Source organism: Quercus robur, chromosome 6 (assembly GCF_932294415.1).
Source record: "Quercus robur chromosome 6, dhQueRobu3.1, whole genome shotgun sequence".
In the NCBI taxonomy this organism is placed as follows: Eukaryota; Viridiplantae; Streptophyta; class Magnoliopsida; order Fagales; family Fagaceae; genus Quercus; species Quercus robur.
Genome location: NC_065539.1, coordinates 19,226,314 through 19,250,717, shown reverse-complemented (window position 1 = coordinate 19,250,717; position 24,404 = coordinate 19,226,314). Strand labels below are relative to the sequence as shown.

The following is a 24,404-nucleotide window of genomic DNA, read 5'->3' as shown; positions in this document are numbered from 1 at the left end:
TGTTCTGTCAATTTGCTTACTTCCATAACCTGTCTAACCTAATGTGTTGTTGAATTGCCTAATGGAGAAAGTGCTCAAGTGACTCATATAGGTTCAGTTAGACTTTCTGCTACCCTTCTCTTGACAATGTGCTTTGTGTACCTTCTTTTTCTTTCAATTTGTTATCCATTAGCAAACTCACTTAGAAATTGCCATATTGCCTTGTGTTCCTTTCCCAATTTTGTTTCATACAGGACCTTTCCTCTTGGAAGACAATTGGAATAGGTGAAGTGCATCATGGATTCTACTTGCTGCAACAATCAGATTGTATCAGTCTTTCATCTTTGACAGATCACCTCACCAAACAAAAGTTTGCTCATTCCTTGTCTTTTGTCAATTCTGTAACTAGTATGCCTAAAATTTGGCACTTTAGGTTAGGTCATCCATCTTTGAATAAGTTGCAACATTTGCAGGAAACTCTATCTGCTGATTTCAGTTCTTGTACTGATATTTGTCATGTTTGTCCCTTGGCAAAACAGAAAAGGTTACCCTTTCCTTTTAATAACAATTTCTCTGTTTCTCCTTTTGATCTTGTGCATGTTGATATCTGGGGGCCTTATTCCATTCCAACACATGAAGGTTTTAGATATTTCTTGTCCATTGTTGATGATGCTACTCAATGCACTTGGGTTTATCTTTTAAAAACTAAGTAAGATACTAGAAGTCTTCTTATTTCCTTTTGTAAAATGATTCAAACTCAGTTTAAGACTAATATCAAGTCTATTAGATTTGATAATGGACAAGAATTTGCTATGGTTGATTTATATCCTGCTCATAGTATCATACACCAAAAGAGTTGTGTTTACACTCCCTAACAAAATTCTGTGGTGGAGAGGAAACATCAGCATCTTTTGTCTGTTGCCAGAGCATTAAGACTTCAATCAAATATGCCTTTATGCTATTAGGGGGGATTGTATTCTCACAGCAACTCACATTATCAATAGGCTTCCATCTCCTATTTTACATAATAAGAGTCCTTTTGAGCTGCTTTTTCATTCTATGCCTTCTTATTCTCATTTGAGAGTATTTGGCTACTTGTGTTTTGCTTCCACCATTTCTGTTCATAGAGACAAGTTTCAACCTAGGGCTTAAGCTTGTGTTTTCCTAGGATACCCTTCTGCAACTAAGGGTTATAGACTGCTTAATCTTAGCTCAAGAAATATTTTCATTTCTAGATATGTAGTTTTTCATGAACATATATTCCCTTTCATTTCTCATAATGCCTGGTCGGCCAAAAACACATTGACCCCTTGTGATAAATTAACCAATTAATTTAGCCAAGTGAATTAATTAAGTTAATTACATGCAAAGTGCGTGGTAGTACAAACAAATCACCAGATAACTAAATATGCAGTGTAAAATAAATTTGACACGGTGATTTGTTTACGAATGGGGAAAACCTACATAGCAAAAACCTCACCGGGTGATTTTAAGGTCACCACTCCAGAGAATCCACTATTATCAAAGCAAGTGGTTACAAGTAAAGGAATCCTAGTACCTTATACCAACCTACAGTTGAACTCTTACCCCAATATCCAATTGGACTTGTTCTGTAGTAACAATCTCTCCTTGTAATGCACGGCTGCTAGTACATGACTAACCAATTGCGCAGATCCCAATACACGACTTCAATCACCAACTAGAGAAGGTTGTTGGTTGCAAAGTTCTTCAGTTCATTACACGATGAAGATCAAGAAGCTTCTTGGTTACAAAACCCTACAGTGTACAAACATAGCAGCTTCTTCACAAGAAAGATGAACTAGGGAAAATTCTGTCTCTGGTCACAATTTGCTTGAACAAACTTTGCTCAACACTTGTGCAACTTGTGTCACCTTTGATGGCCCTTAAAATAATCTTTTTATATGTCTAGGGTTGTGAGAAAAGAAAGCTCAAACATACAATCACGGATTGAATGAAAAACTAAATTTCATAAATCTTGACAAATACCTTATTTGTCGAGCTGCTGTCAAGCCACAAGCTTCAACAGCTCTACAGGTCTCGATAGATAGCTAGTTGTCTAGCTAGCTGTTGAGCTTCAATGAACAGCACTTTGACACTTGAATTTTGGACAGACTTACATGGCTTTAACACTCGAATTTGAAACAAGGTTTCTTGAAGTATTAAACACATCCTAGATCTACCCAAATACAAGTAAAGTGCGTTTTGTCAAAGGATTAGCCAATTACATAAAATAGTAATATATGTTCCTAACAAGTGAATCACATATGTCCTAACAATGCCATATCTCCATCTCCAGCAGATTGTTTCCTCACATTCCATCTGATCCCAATTCCACTCTTTCCTCTTTACCTACTGCTTCACCCATTTTCCATGATAGTTTCTTTCATGATCAGCATTTTGCTCTTGATATTGAATCAAATTCTAGATGATGAGGTTGATGATTCACCTCCATTTGATTTAATTCAAGATGCCCCTCTTGGTGGTGCTTCTCAGTCTGATTCAGTTCAGATTGCCAAATTTACCACCTGAATCAGATGTTGTTCCTTTACCTGATACTCCTTCAAAGACTGTGGCCTCACATACATCTCCAATTGTTGTTCCACCTGACGTGTCATCTGTTGACCCATCTATTCAAGCTAATGCACAACCTAATGTCCCATCCACTACTCTACCTATACCTCAGCTTATTGCACAGCCTGCCTCGCATACATCTCCAATTGTTGTTCCACCTGATGTGTCATCTATTAACCCATCTGTTCAAACTAATGCACAACCTGGTGTACCATCCACTACTCTACCTATACCTCAGCCTGTTGCACAGCCTCACCTTGCCCCATCTCAAGGTCTTAGGAGATCCACTAGAGTGTCACACACCCCATCTTACTTACAATCTTATTACTGCAGTCAAGTCAGTGCTTCATCTACACTTTCTACTCCAGTTCTTCCTAAGAAAGGTACGACTCATCCTTTTCCAAACTTCCTTTCTTACTCTAACCTTTCTACTAAATATAGACACTTTTGCAATTCAGTCTCTTCTGTTGTGGAGCCTACTTCTTATACCTAAGCAATTAAGGACCCTAAGTGGAGAAAGGCTATGGCAGCTGAGGTTACTGCCTTGGAAGCTAACAACACCTGGTCCCTCACCTCTTTACCTGCCCACAAGAAGCCTATAGGCTGCAAGTGGGTGTATAAGGTCAAACACAGGGCAGATGGTTCTATAGAGAGGTATAAGGCTCGGTTGGTTGCCAAAGGTTTCACTAAGAGAGAAGGTTTGGATTACACAGAGACCTTTTCTCCTGTGGCCAAGATGGTTTTTGTCAAGACTTTGCTTACAGTGGCTGCTGTGAAAGGGTGGCATTTGTTTCAACTTGATGTGAACAGTACCTTCCTTCATGGGGGTCTTGAGGAGGAGGTTTACATGGTCTTACCTCTTGGCTTTCACAACAAGGGGAAGGTTGTTTGTAAGCTCAATAAGTCTTTGTATGGTCTAAAGCAAGCTTCTAGACAGTGGTTTTCAAAGTTTTCTAATGCTTTGATTCAGTTGGGCTTTCTACAATCCAAGACAGATTACTCTCTCTTTACGAAGACTAGTTCTGGAGATTTCATTGCTTTACTTGTGTATGTGGATGATGTTCTTATTGCCAGCAATAGTGTACAAGCTGTTGCAGATCTTGAGATGTTACTAGATAAGCAGTTTAAGCTTAAGGACCTAGGAGACTTAAAAGTTTTTTTTGGGCTTAGAAGTTGCAAGGTCTAAAGAAGGCATAAATCTATGTCAAAGGAAGTATGCCTTAGAGCTTTTAGATGATGCAGGGATGCTGGGTTGTAGACCTGCAAAAACACCTATGGATCAAAATTTGAAGCTAAGCAAGTATGAAGGTAAGGAGTTGAAGGATCCTGGCATCTATAGAAGATTGATTGGCAGATTGTTGTACTTGACTATTACAAGACCTGAAATCACATTTGCAGTACATAGGCTTAGTCAATTCATGGCTAGACCTAGAATGCCTCACCTTCAAGCTGCAAATAGAATTCTGCAGTATATTAAGGGCACACCTGGTCAGGGGTTGCTATTTTCTAGTCATTCTGAACTGCATATTAAGGCATTTGCTGATGTAGATTGGGCAGCATGCCCAGACACTCGAAGATCAACCACAGGATATTGTGTTTTCATTGGTGAATCCTTGGTTTCTTGGAAGTCTAAAAAGTAGCAGACAGTTTCTAGATCATCAGCAGAATCAGAATATAGGGCAATGGCTATGGCTGTGTGTGAACTTGTGTGGTTGATTAGTTTTCTCCTTCATCCTAAATCAGCTTTGCTCTTTAGTGATAGTCAAGCTGCATTGCATATTGGGACTAACCCTGTGTTCCATGAGAGGACTAAACACATAGAAATAGACTGCCACATTGTTACAGATAAGGTTCAGGCCAAGGTTAGACGATTATTGCATATTAGGACCAAGTCTCAAGTTGGAGATCTTTTAACAAAGGCACTTGGCTCACAACAGTTCTCTCATTTGCTGACCAAGATGAATATGATGAATATACATTCCCCTCTTCCTCTTGAGGGGGAGTATCAGAAGGGTAGTGTGCAAGGTGAGCCAAAGACTTGAGTTGGAGACTTGTCACAGAACCTGAGCTGGAGTTTCTGCAGAAAACAGAGCATTGGATGAGTTGGTCCTGCATAAACGACAGTAACTTATCATGTATTTTTGTGATGCTACATGTAGTTTGGGCTTTACTTTAATTAGTAAGTTGTAATTATTAGCACATGTCATTTGCTGATTAGGATAGTCTGTAATAGATTTTAGAGGGAAGATCCATATAGTTTGGAGTTGGGTTGTTTAGGGATTTGCTTAATTCTTCTTGTATAAAGACTCAATGTACATTCAGTTTTTAATTAATGCAAATATTCAGTTCTCAAAATCTTTATATTGATCTTCGGAATTTACTTCATATAAATATTTAAGAAGATAGTGGCTCTGCATACTTTGTTTTTGTGTTTACAAGAGTCGACCGTTTTTTTTGTCTTCATTTGCCTATTTCTAGCTCTACTGAATTTAGTCTTCTCGTTTTGCTGAATATATATTTATGCAGTAAATGAATACGTCCTGGACTTGTTTGATAGAATGCGTTAGAGGAAATAGCAGCTCTTGGAAACTTCTAATATGCGTTGATTTGATAATGTTTGAGAACTATTTTATCACTTTCCTTTATTAATGGATGCTTCATAGAGAAAAGCCATGTGAACTACATCCACTAAAGGAGATCCTTTTAGTAGGTAAATCTATTATTGATATATTGTCATATGCACCTCTTATAAATAAAAGAGCATAATTTTTTTTTCTTCTCTTATTAGTTAATCATTAATTTTTGCTATTAGTTTGTTTACGAATTGGTGGTTGTAATTTTGAATGCATATAGATTGGATTTTTGTTGGTAATTCCAATAATAGGGTGTGAAATATAGGTGGTTGTTGGAATTGTAAATTTGAGGGTATTATCCCTACGAGGCAGTATAGAAAGGCTTGTTGCTTTTGTGAACTGCTTATTGTAGGAATTTATGGAAGAAGTTGCAAATTTTAGCATTATAAGCTTTTTGTAGCTTTTAGTAGCTGTTTTTGTTTCAAGAATCCCTAGCTAAAGTATCATTGCATTATCATATAGAAAAACCATTGTTTCCATGCTGTGGGGTGGTTTGCTCGTGACTCATTGAGGAAGTAATGAGATCTTGAAGGGTTCTTGAATTAGGATTGATGTTAAGGGGTTTAGGTAAAGAAAAGATTGAATCTTGAATATGCTGAGGGTTGTTAGGTGTTAAAACAGGGCATAGAATAAGAAATAAGATAGATAAAACACCAAGGCAATCACATCTAGGGACATGTTTGGTAGACTGTAATAGACACTGTAATGTAATAGTTATTCCTATGGTTTAGCTATTCAATAGTTTGGTTATGTTTTTATTACAGGAAATAGTCATTCCTTATGAATAGCTATTCTTTAAAATAAGGAATAACTATTCCTCTTTAAAATGGTTGTAATAACTATTCCTTAGTAGATGTAATAATTTCCAACATTAATATATTTCCAAATAAATAAACTTTTCATATCTACCTAACAATTATGGAAATAAAAAATCATAAAAAAATAACTTATCTCTCTAAAATTTAAAATATATTATTTTCTAGGAAATATAGTTGTATGAATGAGATATTTCCTAAAATAGATCACAAGTTTTATTTTAATGTTACAACTCACAACCAAACTAATGAATAGGTTTAGTTATTCCATTACAACATATTTTATTCCTGGTAATAAAGATTACCATTCCTGTTGTAATCCACATTCAGTGTACCAAACGTACCCTAGGTTTTTCTAAGCAATCACATTTACTTAGGAGATGGAAATCACACCCTCAAAGCTTAAAATAAGCTGCTAATTTTTTTAATATTATAATCAATCTTACTATGAATATTATCGAGTACAATAAAGATTTTGTATAGCTGCACATGTTTTCCTCTTCCCCAAACAAGAAAGCTCTCCTGATTACACGGAATTCCCATTTCCATCTCAACTATCGCATCTCATGTTGGTCTCTCTCGTTGACAAACTCTCTCAACTTTCCCAATTGGTGAGACCAATATGACAAAAGGCTACATCAATCATCCAACTAAATACTGCATCAACCGCAAACTGACTCGTGGCATAACAGGCAGTATCTTAGAAATTCCTTTCGGCATTTTCAACTACTGGCAAAAAAAAAATGATAAAGAAGAAGAAAAAGAAGCTTTGACGCAGATATTGAAATCTGATATACTTTATTGAGAAAGAAAGAAATAAATTAAAATGATAAATTTATGAATGCTCTAAAGATAGTTAACTAGCAATTCTATACTGTGAAATCCATACATAACAGACTTGATACACTACAAGAAACACGCTTTGGAACTGCGTTTACAAAAACACAGCTGTAGGGTACTGTTTATAAAGCGCAGCTCCACAACTGGACGTATAGCCGCGTTTACTAAACGCGGCTATAGATCCAACTGGGGATTTTTTTTTTCTTTTTTTTTTTTCAATATATCCTAAAACTACGTTAATTAAATGCGGCTTAAACATGTATAGAGCTGCGTTTATTAAACGCGGCTTAAACTTTTATAGAACTGCGTTTGAGTAAATGCAGCTTAAACATATACAAAGCTGCGTTTTATAAAATGTAGCTCTGGGTTTGTTATAAATAAATTAAAAAAAAAACCCTCAATTCAACACAACAACGAAAAAAACCCTAAATTGAAAAAAACTCTCAGCTCACTCTCAACCTAGCTCTTGATCCCTAATCTCACCACCGTGCTCTGTGCCATGCAGCGCCGTGCTCTGACCGATTTCCTTTCCTCCCAAATCTTGAAGGGATCATTGATAAGGCTGCTTTTCCTTCCTATGAGTTTTTGGGTCTCTTTTATATACATATTTAATTTTTTGTTATTGTTGTTGTTAATCTTATTTTAGTAGAAGTAGTTAAGGCTTTGTTGTTGTTGTTCTCAGAAACTATCATGCACTCTCTTCCTCTGTTCTCAGTAGTCAGTGCTTCTTTCTCTCTTTCTTGCAGCAAGGTTTGTCTCTCTCAACTCTTTTCTTCCTCATCCTCTCTATTTCTCTCTTTCTACTAAATCTGAATCATAAAGGCTTTGGGGTTTTTTGTGGGTTTCATATTTTTTTTTTGTGGGTTTGTTTGGGTTTTCTCTGATTTGTGTGTGGGTTTTTTTTGGGATTCATTTGATTTGTTTGTGAGTTTTGTTTCATAGTATTTTCAATGATTTGTTTTGAGTTTGTCTTTATTTTCTATTTCTATTTTCGTTCGTGGTTTTGTAATGCAAATTATGTGTTTGATGAAATGCTTCTATGAACTGATATACATAAATAGAGCATGTGATTTGTTATAAGCTTTTGGTTCATTTTTTTCAAGACCCTATGTGTGTGTTTAAACAGTTCTTGTAGCTATTTGTTGAATTTTTTCAGTGAGGCTGTACAACTGAGATGGTGGTTTGGTAAAAGCATCATGCAGTGGTAGGTGAGGAGGCAAGGTACATTGGATTAGATGACACCAATCCCATAATCATACACTTGAACTATCATTAGAGAAGAGAAGGAAATTGAAATGGTAGCGTAGGAATTTTCGCAGCTAGTGATGGATTTGTAAGCTTGTCAATTGTGGCACCAATATCTGTCCTTATAAATCCAATTGAATTCCTTTTCTAAGCTACCTTCTGGGTTAAGAATAGAATTTTGCTACCTTCTCATTTTTTGCAGCCAGTGGGGTCTTGATTTTTTCGATATTTCTCGTCTTTTTCGCATTTGGGTCTTTCTCTATCGAGGATTTTCACCAAGCGTGAGTGATTTTTAATGCTTTTATTTTTTTTAGTTGTCTGGGTTTGAATCTGAGGCTAATTTGATTTATTTACTGCTTCAATTGGTTTTAGAGTAGTTAAAATGATTAAGTTCAAATTTTTATGCTTGAATGTTATGGAAAGTTGCAATTTTGAATTGGGTTCGTTGTAATTTTCGTGATCTTGGAGATACGTTTTTGTACAACGGTTGGTTGGCACTTTGTATGTACTTTTAATTGCTTTTAGGAGCAATGTTTGGTTTTTCTTTTTACAAAGAAAAATTGCTTTCAGTGTGCTAATTGAACAGTACCTATATTCTATCTTAGTTCCGTTGTAGTTTGAAACTTAAATTTCTTATTAGTTTCATCGTAGTTTGTGGTTAAGTTGAAACACATTGATGATTTGGTTTTTATGTGATCATGGTAATGTGAAGTAAAACAATGTAGTGCTTGGACTATGAGATAATTAGGCCAAATTATGACCTTTAAGTTCAATTTAAGTTGTAAGAAAATGAATGATGACCCAGTAGGTTCAAGAGAAGTAGGTTCTTAGTTTATGGAATAGCATAGGTTGGGTTGGTTATTTTGGTTTGAGGCAGTGAAAAGGTGAAGAAAATTAATTGAATGTGGCTATTTTAAACTTGAAAAATAATTGAATTTGGCAATTTGAATTTTTAGATTTAGATGTGCAGTGATTCCTAGCAAACTTTGGTGAGTAGATGTAGCTATAATCGGCTTTGTGCCATATATGATACATCTCTTGAAGCTTCTTTGGAGAATTATTCAATTGTGCTTCATTTCTATTCTCCTATGTCTAGGTCCTTTGGTCCATAATGCAGTCATCATGGTTGGTTTGTAGGTATATCTTATATGAGGAAAATGTTTGGCTGTAAGGAAGAATTTATATTGTTGGATCTAGACTTAACATATATTTTGTAGGATGGTATCAATCTAATTTATGCTCAGCGATGCTCTTGCAGTGGAAATTGAAATGTTGTTTATTATTCATATTTGGTGTGATTTCATGGATTTTCTTTGATAACCCTTTTTTTTTTTAAGTTATAGATTCTTATTGTAGACAAAAATGACCAATGATGGAAGAGATATATCCATTCAACGAAAACGTAAAAGAGAGGAGATGGAATAATTTTTTAGTTTGAGATTTTGAATTTTATGAAAAAAATTGATGCAAATGGGTTTTCTCTATAGTTGATATAAAAATTTTAGTTGTCAATAATTGGCAAGATATTTTTCTAGTTGTTTATAACTTAAGATATTTAGTTATTATCTTGTCAATTGAATTATTAATATTTCCTCATGTATTTATTAAAAATGTTACTAAAGTTGTCTAGACTGTGTAGCTGCGATTTTTTATTTTTATTTTAATTTTATTTATTTATTTATTTTTTTCATGTGAGAAGTGAATGCCAATGCCACTGGGGGTTTTTGCTTTCATGTAGTACTTGTACATTTGTGATATTGTCTTGTTTTGTTAATTTTTTTTCTTGCTATTATTTTAGCCTGGTTACCTTGTGTTGCTTTTCATGCCCATTTTGGATTTGCTACTTACTGCTTGTCTGCAGGAAGCAAGATTTTTGTGTTCGGTTTATATCCTGTATTGTTGACTCAAGTGTGTTAAATGGATGTTTTGTTTTTCAGAGTGGGGAAGCTAAGCTTTTAACTGAGGATTGGGAAGGAGCTGTGGAAGATTTGAAAACAGCAACTCAACAGTCACCTCAAGTTAGTGATAATATTGAATTCCTTTGAGATGTGTTCTAATTTTACAATCTACTCTTGCAATTTTCTTGTAGCTGCTAATATATTGCTATAAACGGTACCTTTTGCAAAAAGACACCATTTATGAATTTAAACTTTAAATGATCTTTTCCTTAGTGAAGATCATAAATTACTATAGATTTCAGACCAATTTCAGATGGTGCACTTGATACACATAGGGTGCAGGAAGTTCAAGTCTTGGGCTATCCATTTGATTTATGTTAGACATGCTTTTTCATTTTTATTTTTTTCCCTTTGAATTTAACATAAATCCCAAGGGTAGGTGGTAAAGTTCTTATTAACGAAAGTTTAGGCTTTGAAAACGCATACACATATATACACAAGAGGGTTGATGACAATATAAACATTATGAAGAATGGATAGTTACGTTGCAACCACATCAATGAGGAAAAGGCTGATTAGTTTTAAGCAAAAAACAAACACAGGAATGTTCTTAATAAGAGAGAATCAAATTGTTCTTATGCAGAATGTTATTGTAGGACCTCCAATTAGAAACGTAGTTAAAAATAGTGATGTTGCATCGTGACCAAAGACTACTCTCCTGCCAAACAAAAATTTCTGACATGAAAGCAAAGGTGCTTCATTAGTGTTAGGAAGTATGATAACATAATGTAAATTAGCTTACTCCTAATCAAATGTCAAATATTCACCCTACTGAGATAGCCATATAATAATTAAGGATCAAAATGTAAGCTCTACCAAACTGTCATACAAGAAACAATATATACAAGTGAATGGAACCCCCTTAAAGTGACAAAAATATCGCATAGAGATAGAATATTAGAGAGAGGGAGAGAGAAGCCTGTACTTAGAAGAAGGCTAGACAAAAAAACTTAATTAGTCCAACAACTTTCAAATCTATCACATAACTTGATCTAATTGGTAAGTGAGTTGCATTATTTTCTTTCCACTTATAATATATGTATAAACTCTCAAACCATGTACTACAAGTATTATTACAGTTTTCTTATGGAGATAAGCAACCAATAAATTCACTAGAATTTCATTACATAAATGAATGTAGTAATCAATTGCTGCGTTTATGTAATTATTTGTTTATGTAATTAATCTTTTAGCAATGAACTTGTTTTGTTTGTTGGCAATTGGTTGAAAACTGTTGAGCGTTGGCAATTTGTTTTGTTGGTTTCAATTGGTTGCATCTGTTGAGTGTTGGTAGGAATTACAGGTCTTGTTTTGGGCAAGAATGTGTTTCAGGAAGAAAAAAAAAATTATTACCTATAGCTGCGTTTTTAAAAACACGGCTACAGAAAAAACAAATGTCGGGACCTATAGCTGCGTTTTTTATCCCCTATCGCTGCATTTTTCCACAACCCATAAGCTAAGACCTGTAGCTATGTTTTTGTAAAAAATGCGGCTATAGACCCTCTTTGGGCTGCGTTTAAAACGCGGTTATAAGTTGGACCTATAGCCGCACTTTAAACGCAACCCAAAGCGGGTCTATAGTTGTGTTTTATACAAAAATGCAGTTATAGGTCTCAACTTATGGGTTGTGGAAAAACGTAGCTATAAGGGGTATAAAACGTAGCCATAGGGTGATCTGTAGCTGCGTTTATAAAAACGCGGCTATAGGTCCCTGTAGGGGGCTATTGTCGCGTGGGATAGGCTGTGTTTGAACGCAACTATAGACCTCTTTTTTGTAGTGTACCCCAAATGGCTAAGCTATTCTCCTAAAAATTAATGTTGTATTTGTAGCACATATAAACACATTAATAGGCAAAAATATCACAAACAATTGCCTCTTTTCTTTATACATTTAGATGCAAGCATGGCAATATGACTAAGATAGTAAGCAGTGACTCTACAAACATACATGCCCACCTTACTCTCCACTTTGGGCTTGAGTGCTTCCTTCTTCCACTTATCGACTATTGTGTTGTACAGCCACAGTTTTGGCAATGGAATTGATGGTTGGGATGAGCTCAAAGAATTGATATAAGTACAAATAAGGCTCGTCTTCTTGAGCTTGATTGAGTTGGGGATTTGGAGGAATCAAATTGGGGCAAAGGGTTTGTAGAATTTAAGGAGCGTACATAGCCATTTTGGTCTTTCATTCAATGTTGAAAGAGTGAGTTGTTTTTTTTTGGGGAAGGAGGTAGGTTTCTATTTTCGTCCAGGACTTTTATATGTTTACATTGTCCTTGCAATGTAAACTAAGTACCTGTTTGGATTGGTGTTTCAGGAAGTGTTTGTGTGTTTGCGTTTTACACTTCGTGGGACCTACGACTACAGTGCCCAGAAATATACGAGCAACTTCCAGCTAAAACGCATGGATGATATTCCTGAACGCACCGTTTCATTAAGCTTTTTGCTATGCGTGTATTGTTCATGGACACATCCACTAAAGGAAACGTGTTGCTACAAGTTGGGATATTTCTCACTGTATACTATTCATAAACGGTGCGTTTTGCAAGCACTTAAACTTGGGATATTTCACTCATCTGACCCACAAAGTAGAAGCACAAAACAGTGCGCAATGCCAACGGCTATTTTCACATTCACCCATCTTCTTTCTCTCAACTACCGTGGCAGAGATGTCTTCAATGCGCTTCAATGTTCCGTCCTCTTCCTCTTCAATGAATTGCACCTACCCACCAACTAATAAACCATCAAAACAGAGGAAACACGGTAATTGCAAACCCATTACGTGAAACAAACGAACTTGATCCCCTCTGTTTTTCCTTCGCTCGAGCCCACCTTCTTTTCGCTTGGGACGTTGTTGCCGCCATTGTGGGCGAGAGACGCAGCATTTATCTGTAAGTTATGTCTAATTTCTCATACTCTCTGATGTGTTGGTATTTTGTATTTATTTGAGTTGTGTTTTGCATTTAAGGATTAACTATGTTCAACTCTTGTGTGGTTTTTGTGTTTACCGTGAAATTAATCTGTGGGTTTCTCTCTCCTTCGTGTAATTTTGTGTGTTTCTCTTCCTGCCTATGTTTGTATTTGGACTACATGAGTTTTTAATTTGTATTTATCATGTGGGCATGTGTAACCGATTATGATATGCATACGAACTGTTTGTTGAAATGCCTCAATGAATATAGAATTTCGTTGTAGCAAAAATGGGTAAGAGGAAATCGAAGGACGCTGGTAATGAAGTGAGAACTGGGTGGAAAGAGCCAAAGGAACTAAAAGCTTTTTGTGATTTATGTGCTGCTCAAGTCCTAGATGGCAAGAGGTATGAAGGATATTTGAGAAAGGAAGGGGTTGAAGCAGTGATAAAGCAATTGGGTGAAATGGGAAAAGTGGTGACTCATATGCAGTTTAAAAACAAATAGGATTATTTGAGAAAACAGTGGAAGGCTTGGAAGGAGTGTTTTGAGCGTGAGACTGGGTTGGGTTATGATTCTATAACTAGGAAGATTGAGGCCAGTGATGAGTGGTGGACCCGAAAGATTGAGGTTAGTTTACTTTACATAATTGTGAAAAACTCAACTGTTTACAACTATATTGTGTTCTAACTACTGGTTGTACACATGTAGGCATGTCCCAAGGCATCAACCTTTAAAAACAAAGGTTTGCCAAATGTTGAGTCCATGAAAATCATGTTTGAAGGCACGGTTGCAATGGGGAAAAATGCGTTCTGCACGAGTGGTGAAATACCAAAGGAATGCACTGAAGAGTCTAGGGACTCTGCTAATAACAAAGAATTTGTTGACCCCCAATGTCAACCCTCTGCGAATGTTGACCAAATGGAGGTTGAAGGCCCATCATCGTCGAGGGCAGGACCGGCAGTGAATAAGGGGAAAGGCTTGGCAAGCGGTGTCCACCTTTTCAGGGGAGTTTGCAAGAAACCAAGAAAAAAGCGTTCAATTGTGCAAGAGATGTCCAACTCTTTGAAGAACATCTCATATGTTATTGTTGAAAGTAAAAGTGTAAGTACTCGTACACCATTTGCTTCCACAACGGCTACTGAGGTTCTAGTAATTCTGGACATGGTGTTGAGTCTTACTAGAGTGCAATTTAGGTGATCGCCTTCATCTGTTTAGCACCTGCTTCTTCATGGGAAACCTAGAGGGTAGGAACATGTTTGTAGCACTTGTTCATCAAAAGGAGGTCCAGCTGAAGTGGCTAGAGATGCAGTACAAATGAACCCTCAATATCATTTTTTCTGAAGGAAAGGGGATTGTCTCAATAGGGTTTCTTAGGCTTGGTGTTGTAGTAATCGGATTTTCTTTATGTACTTGTTGCACTTTTTTTTTGGCAAAAACTATGCTTACCATGGGTGTGTATGTAAGACAATAGTTACTAATTAATTGTCATCTAGTGTATGCTTATCTATTCTTTTTTCTTATGCTAGTGTTTATAATTGTCATCTATAAGTAAGACAATGGTTATCCTTTGGTCCAAATATTAAGCTTGTAAGGGTATTTTTGTTATTTAGACATCACTTGTTGGATGTAAGGTTAGATCTATCTTTTTAATTTTTTGGGGTCATGTGCAAGTCACATGGCCATTAACTTTGGCCTTCATTTGGAAGGCAATATGCTATTTGATGAATTTAGTCTAGTTAGGGTGTTGATTGCAAGTTTTCAAAGTTTAGGGTGCAAAGTATCAATGACTTCATAGTTTAGGGTGGTTTTCTGCAATTAACCCAAAACTTTATGCATATTAATGTTTAACTCAAAATTTTTTTTTTTTTGAGAGGAAATGTTTAACTCAACTTTTTTTTTTTTTTTTTTTTGGTTGAATAATTTGGATGTCTCCTTGTGATTCTATTTGGCATCTTGAATTATTGTGAACAAAGTATATGGTTATTTTGAATTATGAGCAATATGGTTGATTTTTGTAATATATATAATTTTTTTTATAAAGTTTGTGAACTATTTTATATCAATTATGTAGTTGATTTTCACAATATACATGTTATGCATGTTTTGAATTATACAAGAAAAATTATTGACTTTCTAACTGTGACAAGCACTAAAAAATGGTCACAACTCATTCTCAAGGTTGCTACTAAATACAAGAAAATGAGCCAATTTTTCAAAAAAAAAAAAAAAAAAAACAAAACTTCTTAAAAAAATGAGTAATTTTCCAAAAATGTTTCCCGTTGAAACAAAGTAAAAGTGATAATGTTGTTGCTTTCACTAACTGTCCCCCTTGTGATAAGATTTCATTTCATTTAAATCCTACACTTCTCTTCAATTTTTAACTAGATGTGAGACACGTGGCATTGAATTGATCTTTTGTAGTTTATATGAATTTTTTATTTTTAAATGCCACGTGTCTTATTTCTAGATAAAAATTAAAGAAATTAGGGAATTTAAATGGGAGGGGATCCTACTGATACGACTAATGAGTAAACTGCACATGATTTACTCACATGAACGGGAAGAAAAAAAAAAAAAATACAAAAACTGAATTAAAATAAATATAAAATTTTCCTTACAAGAGAGAGTTTAAACGGAGGTATTAGTTGGACATGGAGGACTAGATATGTCAGTAATCCCTTCTAACATCAATACAACACTCTTCATGGAAGGACGAAGAAATGGTTCATCTTGAATGCACCACAATCCCACCTTAACCATATTCTCAAAAGTACTCTTATCTACTTCTTCACCACCCACAATCTTGTCCAATTCTCTAGCGACAAAGCATTTATATACCCAAGTAGAAAGAACAATTTCTTCAGGTCTTGGTACATTAACTTCCATGCTCCTCCTGCAACATATAATTTCTAAAAGCACTATTCCATAGCTATAAACATCTGCTTTCACTGATATTGGGGTGTTCTTTTGCCACTCGGGTGCTAGATACCCTCTAGTCCCTCTGACTATTGTGAATGTCCTTGTTTGATCTGGCATTAACAATTTTGCCAAGCCAAAGTCGGAGATTTTAGCAGTCCAAAAATCATCCATCAAAATGTTTGAGGACTTTATATCACAATGAATAATAGGGGTCTTACACTCCTCATGTAGATAGAGAATCCCTCTTGCAACATCCAATGCTATTCTTGCTCTTTCATCCCAATCTGGACGCCTTCTACTTTTAAAAAGAACATCGGCAAGGGATCCATTGCTCATAAATTCATAGACAAGAAGTCTCTTAGAGCCCTCAGCACAATAGCCTAGCAATTGAACCAAATTTTTGTGGTGAGTTCTCCCTATTGCTCGCATCTCTGCACGAAACTCCCTCTCACCTTCTTCCACCAATTTCTCTAGTCTTTTCACTGCAACAAGTTTTTTACCTTTGTATAGAGCTCCTTTGTATACTGTTCCGAAGGAACCCCTTCCTAACTCATCTTTGAAGCCATTTGTTGCTTTTCTGAGCTCATCATATGAATACAAATTTAATGTAAGCCCCTTAGTCAGGTCCAGTGTTTCACTCTCTTTCAGTCTTTTATACCTTAGAACTCGAATTTTGAACATGTAAAGGCCTGAAACTCCAAGACCAAGACAGGAGAACGCAGTAAAAGCTAAAATTAAAACAAGAATTTGCACTATAACCTTTTTGCTTGTGAACACGTGGACAGGAGTAGGCTTCACTGGGATGGGAACAGTTTCATTCCAGCTTCTTATGCTCACTTTGAAGAGAGCTACGGTATCCATGCTTGTATCCCTTCTAACATATTTCAGTGGAAGCTTGTGTCTCCGGCAATCCAAATCAGTATTGAACTGTGCTGCCTCACAATTGCAGTCTTCCAAGCAAGACTTACCACATTCTTCCTTTGTTGACATGGATTCATGTGTGTAAGGAATATCATTCCACATCATATTTTCTGTGGTAGTGATGTTATATGATTCTACATGATCTTTGCCGCTGCTGCACCCTACTTTTGAAAAGTTTCTCTCACAGCCGAGAGATGGATTATTCACGTCAACCAAATCGGTTCCAGGAAGACAAACACAGTACGGTTTGTTGTCATTGAGTGTGCAAAAGCTGTTGAAGCCACAGAAACCGTTCACCGTGCAGAGCTCCTTGTCCTCCAATGCTGACCACTCAATATCTGATGATAGTAGTTTGCCAGTCTTGTCAAAGGTATGCGAGTACAACCGAAAAAATCCGTTAACATCGAGAGTAGCACGATAAATGGTGTTATTGCTTTCCGATGACGAGCCCAAATTTTGAACAGAGTCCATACTAGTGCTCTGGATGATTTCTAGAGACCCGTTACGACTGAGATAAAGTCGATATTTAAGGCCAATCCCATTTCTATATCCATCAGTTCTAGAAGCCCAGTAAGCTTCACTTGCAATGTCTAAAGTGTTTACGGGGTATAGAACAAGGTTTCCATCTATCTGCATCTTCAGACGATACCGTCCAGTTGAGTGGTTGGTCTCTGATAAACTAGAGAACAGTTGAAAACCGGTGGACAGAATCTGCCCACCCAAAATAGTATCAGTAGGATAGCTGAAAGTCTCCCAAATGACGGAATGATTTTTGTTGTAGAGAACAAAATTCCCAGAATCAAACATGCAGGCATAAGAAGCAGACTCCGACATCGTATCACTGATAATATTCTTCTTTCCTAGCTCATCTGTAGTCAAAAGAAGCTTACCACTTTTTGTTAAATTCAGTGTCGTCCCATTTGAGGTGACCGGAGGATCATCACGGTTTGCTGTCCAGACAACTGTGATATTGTCTATTCCCACCAACCAGATTCCAACCATAAAACCACTGCCTTGCCCATAGAATCCAAGTGCGAATTGGCCCGAGGGGGAAGTCCATGAGGTGGGGGGATAAAGTGAAGAGCCCAGGCTTATATTCCTACATTGCTTTTGTTGAGGTTGAGCTCCTCCACATGTAAAGGATATAGAGAGTAGAAAGAAAACAGTAAATATGGAAGCCATGAGAGAAGGATAACAAAGGACCATCACAACAAGCTGTATGCATCAACTAAGGATTGTAAATTATGGAAACTTTTTTTTTTTTTTTTTTTTTTTTTTTTTTTTTATATATATAATTTTTTAGAGCCTAGTGCTATGGAAACTAGCTTGCAATTGTTGGCGCTTTTGTGAAGTACTATATAGTATTTATTTACATAATTATTTGTAAAAATATAGCAATAGATATTTTAGTAGGAAAAACGTTCTAGTTTTTTTTTAAACGTGGAACGCAAATCCACTATCACACGTTCCACGTTGAACTGCGAATGTTTTTGTCAATGTTAACGTTTTGGCGAAGACTTGTTATATACAAACTTTTATATAACAAATTTTGCCACAAGTCTGATCTGACAAATTATAAATAGTTGTCTATCACTTTCATATTAATTAATTACTTTTTTTCTCTACCATTTTCAGTCAACCACGTAAAAAATGCTACAAAAGTTGTGACACAAAATTTCCCCCTTTTTTTGTTAAAGGAGAAATGCTATATACATAATATTTTCACAATACTTTCACAACAAATTCTAAGTAATAAGTTGTTATTGATTGTTATGAGTGGACAAAAAAGTAATTTAAGTTGTAGATTCAAATTAGAACTAATAACAATTTACCAAATATGATTTGTTATGAAAAATATTGTAAAAATGTTTTGTATATAACACTTTTCTAGGAGAAAAACGTGTTGCACCTACCCTTTCTCTTAAGTTAGCAAATGTTAATCTTTTTGGACATTACACATTATGAAGGTTTTATTTTATATTTTTTGCTAGGAAGCATGGGTACGAGTGTGGGTGTGGGTGTGGGTGCAGAGCGGTGTGGCGACACGACAATTTTTGGAAAAGTAGGACACGGGTGGGATAGGATACATTTATTAATTAATTATTAAATATATTTTTATTTTTATTTTCTATATATTGCTAAGCATTTTTTTCTTCATATAATTATAAACATATATCAATTTAAGAGCAATAGTAAATAATAAAGTGAATACATAAATATTACATGATGTTCATAAATTAGAATAAAATATCAAAAGTGTGAAACTATAACTAATAAAAGATAAGTTGAAATTAAATTTTTATATATATAATTATTTCGGCCCATATTGGGTCATATTTCGGACTGAATTGGGCCATGTCGAGAAAAAAAATGTCAAGGGACGCACGGGCAACCGTGTCCAGGCCGCATGGTGTGTCCCACCAAGTACGACACGAGTGCACCAACCAATATGGCGCACTTGTGCTTCCAGGATTTTTTGTATTTTTTCCCCGTTTGGGCGTTGATCACATGGAACTCTATTTGATACAACTTCTGTAGCATTTTTCTTTTTCTCTCTCTACAGCTTCAGTCGCATTTCTTCTCTGTTAATCTGAATTATTTGGTTAATTTTTCATTCTTTATGAATCTGGTGCTACAGCATGAGTGAGAGAGAAGGTGAAAGGGAAGGGAAAAAAAATGTTAGTGGCTATAATATTTTGGTACTTATTTCTCCCACTATTTTTCTTTTTAGAAAAAAATATATATAATTTTTTTTTAAAAAAATTATGATTCCTAATTATATTTAGGTTGAATAATTTTGTAGTTTCAAGTTTTCTTGGTCAATTAATAATATCAATTATGGGGAAATTAAGTTGGTAATCCTTTATTTGATTTGGATATAAATGTTTAATTCAAAAAGGGGATAACTTGTTTCTCTATGTTGGATTACAAAAGGAAAAAAAAAAAAAAAAAAACCTTGGTTTGTACTTTGTGGAAAGTTTTGCCGTGATAAGAAAGCGGCAATCAAAGGAGGAGCTTGAATGGTGGATGACTGTCTGTATCGTGGTCAATAATCATATGGAACGCAAGAAACATGTTTATTTCGAATAGACACAACATCATCCATCAGTAACACATATTTGAACCACATACACCAAAAATTAATTGATGTCTTGATTTAATGATAAATATTTTTTTTTTAAATTTCTTGGTCAATTAATAATATCAATTATGGGAAATTGTGTTGGTAATCCTTAATTTGATTTGGATATAAATGTTTAATTCAAAAAGGGGATAACTTGCTTCTCTATTTTAGATTACAAAAAAAAAAAAAAAAAAACCTTGGTTTGGACTTTGTGGAAAGTTTGGCCGTGATAAGAAAGCAGCAATCAAAGGAGGAGCTTGAATGGTGGATGACTGTGCCTATCATGGTCAATAATCATATGGTTGGACTTTGTGGAAAGTTTTGCCATGTTAAGAAACGGGCAATCGAAGGAGGAGCTTGAATGGTGGATGACTGTCTGTATTGTGGTCAATAATCATATGGAACGCGAGAAACACGTTTATTTCGAACAGACACAATATCATCCATCACTAACACATATTCGAACCACCTATACATAAAATTAATTGATGTCTTAATTTAATGATAAATATTTTAAAAAAAATTTCTTGGTTAATTAATAATATCAATTATGGGAAATTGCGTTGGTAATCCTTAATTTGATTTGGATATAAATGTTTAATTCAAAAAGGGGATAACTTGCTTCTCTATGTTAGATTACAAAAGGAAAGAAAAGAAAAAAAAAAAAAACCTTTGTTTGGACTTTGTGGAAAGTTTTGCCGTGATAAGAAAGTAGCAATCAAAGGAGCTTGAATGGTGGATGACTGTGCCTATCATGGTCAACAATCATACGGTTGGACTTTGTGGAAAGTTTTGCCGTGAAAAAAAAGCGGCAATCAAAGGAGGAGCTTGAATGGTGGATGACTGCTTGTATCATGGTCAATAATCATATGGAACGCGAGAAACACGTTTATTTCGAACAAACACAACATCATCCATCAGTAACACATATTTGAACCACCTACACCAAAAATTAATTGATGTCTTGATTTAATGATAAATATTTTTTTTAAAATTTCTTGGTCAATTAATAATATAAATTATGGGAAATTGCATTGGTAATCCTTAATTTGATTTGGATATAAATTTTTAATTAAAAAAGGGGATAACTTGCTTCTCTATGTTAGATTACAAAAGAAAAAAAAGAAAAAAAAACATTTGTTTGGACTTTGTGGAAAGTTTTGCCGTGATAAGAAAGCAGTAATCAAAGGACGAGCTTGAATGGTGGATGACTGTGCCTATCATGATCAATAATCATACGGTTGGATCTTGTGGAAAGTTTTGCTGTGATAAGAAAGCGGCAATCAAAGGAGGAGCTTGAATGGTGTATGACTATGCCTATCATGGTCAATGATCATATGGTTGGACTTTGTGGAAAGTTTTGTCGTGATAAGAAAGTGGCAATCAAAGGAGGAGCTTGAATGGTGGATGACTGTCTGTATCGTGGTCAATAATCATATGGAACGCGAGAAACACGTTTATTTCGAATAGACACAACATCATCAATCAGTAACACATATTTGAACCACCTACACCAAAAATTAATTGGTGTCTTGATTTAATGATAAATATTTTTAAAAAAATTTCTTCGTCAATTAATAATATCAATTATGGGAAATTGCGTTTGGAATCCTTAATTTAATTTGGATATAAATGTTTAATTCAAAAAGGGGATAACTTGCTTCTTTTTGCTAGATTACAAAAGAAAAAAAAGAAAAAAAAGGAAAAAAAAAAAAAGAAAAAGAGAAAAAGAAAAAGAAAAAACCTTGGTTTGGATTTTGTGGAAAGTTTTGCCGTGATAAGAAAGCATCAATCACAGGAGGAGCCTGAGTGGTGGATGATTGTGCCTATCATGGTCAATAATCATACGGTTGGACTTTGTGGAAAGTTTTGCCGTGATAAGAAAGCGGCAATCAAAGGCGGAGCTTGAATGGTGGATGATTGTTTGTATCGTGGTTAATAATCATATGGAATGCGAGAAAAACGTTTATTTCGAACAGACACAACATTATCCATCAATGACACATATTTGAACCACCTATACCAAGAATTAATTGATGTCTTGATTTAATGATAAATATTTTTAAAAAAATTTCTTGGTCAATTAATAATATCAATTATGGGAAATTGTGTTGGTAATCCTTAATTTGATTTGGATATAAATGTTTAATTCAAAAAGGGGATAACTTGCTTCTCTATGTTAGATTACAAAAGAAAAAAAAAAAAAAAAAAAAAAACCTTTGTTTGGACTTTGTGGAAAGTTTTGCCGTGATAAGAAAGCGGCGATCAAAGGAGGAGCTTGAATGGTGGATGACTGTGCCTATCATGGTCAATAATTATACGGTTGGACTTTGTGGAAAGTTTTGCCATGATAAGTAAGCGTCATTCAAAGGAGGAGATTGAATGGTGGATGACTGTGCCTATCATGGTCAACAATCATACGGTTGGACTTTGTGGAAAGTTTTGCCGTGATAAGAAAGCGGCAATCAAAGGAGGAGCTTGAATGGTGGATGACTGTTTGTATCGTGGTCAATAATCATATGGAACGTGAGAAACACGTTTATTTCGAACAGACACAACATCATCCATCATTAACACATATTTGAACCATCTATACCAAAAATTAATTGATGTCTTGATTTAATGATAAATATTTAAAAAAAAATTTCTTGGTCAATTAATAATGTCAATTATGGGAAATTGCGATGGTAATCCTTAATTTGATTTGGATATAAATGTTTAATTCAAAAAGGGGATAACTTGCTTCTCTATGTTAGATTACAAAAGAAAAAAAAAAAAAAAACACCTTTGTTTGGACTTTGTGGAAAGTTTTGCCGTGATAAGAAAGCAGCAATCAAAGGAGGAGCTCGAATGGTGGATGACTGTGCCTATCATGGTAAATAATCATACGGTTGGACTTTGTGGAAAGTTTTACGGTGATAAGAAAGTGGCAATCAAAGGAGGAGCTTGAATGGTGGATGACTGTGCCTATCATGGTCAATGATCATATGGTTGGACTTTGTGGAAAGTTTTGCCATGATAAGAAAGTGGTAGTCAAAGGAGGAGCTTGAATGGTGGATGATTGTCTGTATCATGGTCAATAATCATATGGAACGCGAGAAACACGTTTATTTTGAACAGACACAACATCTTCCATCAGTAACACATATTTGAACCACCTACATCAAAAATTAATTAATGTCTTGATTGAATGATAAATATTTTTTTAAAAATTTCTTGGTCAATTACTAATATTAATTATGGGAAATTGCGTTGGTAATCCTTAATTTGATTTTGATATAAATGTTTAATTCAAAAAGGGGCATAACTTACTTCTCTATGTTAGATTACAAAAGAAAAAAAAGAAAAAAAAAAAAAACCTTTGTTTGGGCTTTGTGGAAAGTTTTGCCGTAATAAGAAAGCAGCAATCAAAGGAGGAGCTTGAATGGTGGATGACTGTGCCTATCATGGTCAATAATCATACGGTTGGACTTTGTGGAAAGTTTTGCCGTGATATGAAAGCGGCAATTAAAGGAGGAGCTTGGATGGTGGATGACTGTGCCTATCATGGTCAATGATCATATGGTTGGACTTTGTGGAAAGTTTTGCCGTGATAAGAAAGCGGCAATCAAAGGAGGAGCTTGAATGGTGGATGACTGTCTGTATCGTGGTCAATAATCATATGGAACGCGAGAAACACGTTTATTTTGAATAGACACAACATCATCCATCAGTAACACATATTTGAGCCACCTACATTTCTTTTCCACGATTTTCTTGTTACATTCACATTTTAAGTCTCGATTTTTGTCCTTACACTTAAGGTCAATCAATGGATTGATAATTTAATTTAAATTCATCCCTTCTTATCTGTAGTTGTAAAGTAATAACACGTTATATTTCAAGTGACATAAATAAAAAAGGTAAAATATTATTTTTCTGTCTTTAAATTTTATAAAAAGTTTGTTTTCATCTCTAAACTTATGAAAAGTTTATTTTTAGTCCTTAAAACTTTTGCAAATGTTCTACTATATGTCTTTCTGTTTAAGTTTTTTGTTTTCATCCTGCATGCCCTAACAAAAAAATGACAGGGTATTTTTTTTTCTAGCATTTAGTGACTTGATTTGGACCCTTTATTATTATTATTATTATTAAATATGCGATTCTAGCCATGTGACTTAGTTTTTTACCATCACTTAATGTGAAATAGGTTTTGTTTTTTTGTTTGTTAAGATGTTATAAAGTGTATTAGGATGTATTGATTTTACAATGAGTTTAAACAAAAGTTTGATATGGCATATCCTTATTGGCTGGTGTAAATTAAAGGGTTTACACCTCGTCCTTATTGAATTTAATCTCTTTTATGAAACCTCAACTTCATCATCATTCTCTCCAGATATCTCTATTCAACCCTTTCATAGTTCTTACTTATATCCAACTACCATGGACCTCACTTTCCCTTGCCTCTTATTCCTTATGGTGTAATT

At 35.0% G+C, this 24,404-nt stretch overlaps 3 protein-coding genes across 15 annotated transcripts; 2 read left to right on the top strand and 1 right to left on the bottom strand.

The window, feature by feature from the left end:
- The first annotated feature begins 2,467 nt into the window (after positions 1-2,467).
- On the top strand, positions 2,468-3,064 carry LOC126689947 (proline-rich receptor-like protein kinase PERK9). The gene is made up of 2 exons (XM_050385099.1): positions 2,468-2,954; positions 3,030-3,064. The coding sequence occupies exons 1-2, from the start codon at positions 2,468-2,470 to the stop codon at positions 3,062-3,064; spliced, it is 522 nt and encodes a 173-aa protein (XP_050241056.1).
- A 4,073-nt stretch (positions 3,065-7,137) lies between these two features.
- LOC126733125 (uncharacterized) lies at positions 7,138-14,494 on the top strand. 13 transcript variants are annotated; one of them, XR_007659631.1, is made up of 7 exons: positions 7,138-7,448; positions 7,542-7,609; positions 8,016-8,080; positions 10,042-10,122; positions 12,082-12,292; positions 12,380-13,601; positions 13,683-14,494. XR_007659631.1 is itself a non-coding variant. In XM_050436310.1 (4 exons), exons 2-4 carry the CDS (start codon positions 7,550-7,552, stop codon positions 14,169-14,171), a joined length of 630 nt encoding a protein of 209 aa, XP_050292267.1. In that variant the 5' UTR covers positions 7,148-7,448; positions 7,542-7,549; the 3' UTR covers positions 14,172-14,494. The 13 variants fall into 13 exon arrangements, 3 of the variants coding, with proteins under 3 accessions (XP_050292267.1, XP_050292266.1, XP_050292265.1); XR_007659629.1 differs by having other exon boundaries at positions 7,139-7,609; XR_007659625.1 differs by lacking the exons at positions 7,138-7,448; positions 7,542-7,609; positions 12,082-12,292 and adding an exon at positions 8,307-8,385 and having other exon boundaries at positions 8,075-8,192; positions 12,380-12,953; positions 13,258-13,601.
- A 1,058-nt stretch (positions 14,495-15,552) lies between these two features.
- LOC126733124 (G-type lectin S-receptor-like serine/threonine-protein kinase LECRK2) lies at positions 15,553-18,094 on the bottom strand. Its single transcript, XM_050436306.1, has one exon. The coding sequence runs from the start codon at positions 18,018-18,020 to the stop codon at positions 15,603-15,605; it is 2,418 nt and encodes an 805-aa protein (XP_050292263.1). The 5' UTR covers positions 18,021-18,094; the 3' UTR covers positions 15,553-15,602.
- Positions 18,095-24,404: the final 6,310 nt, after the last annotated feature.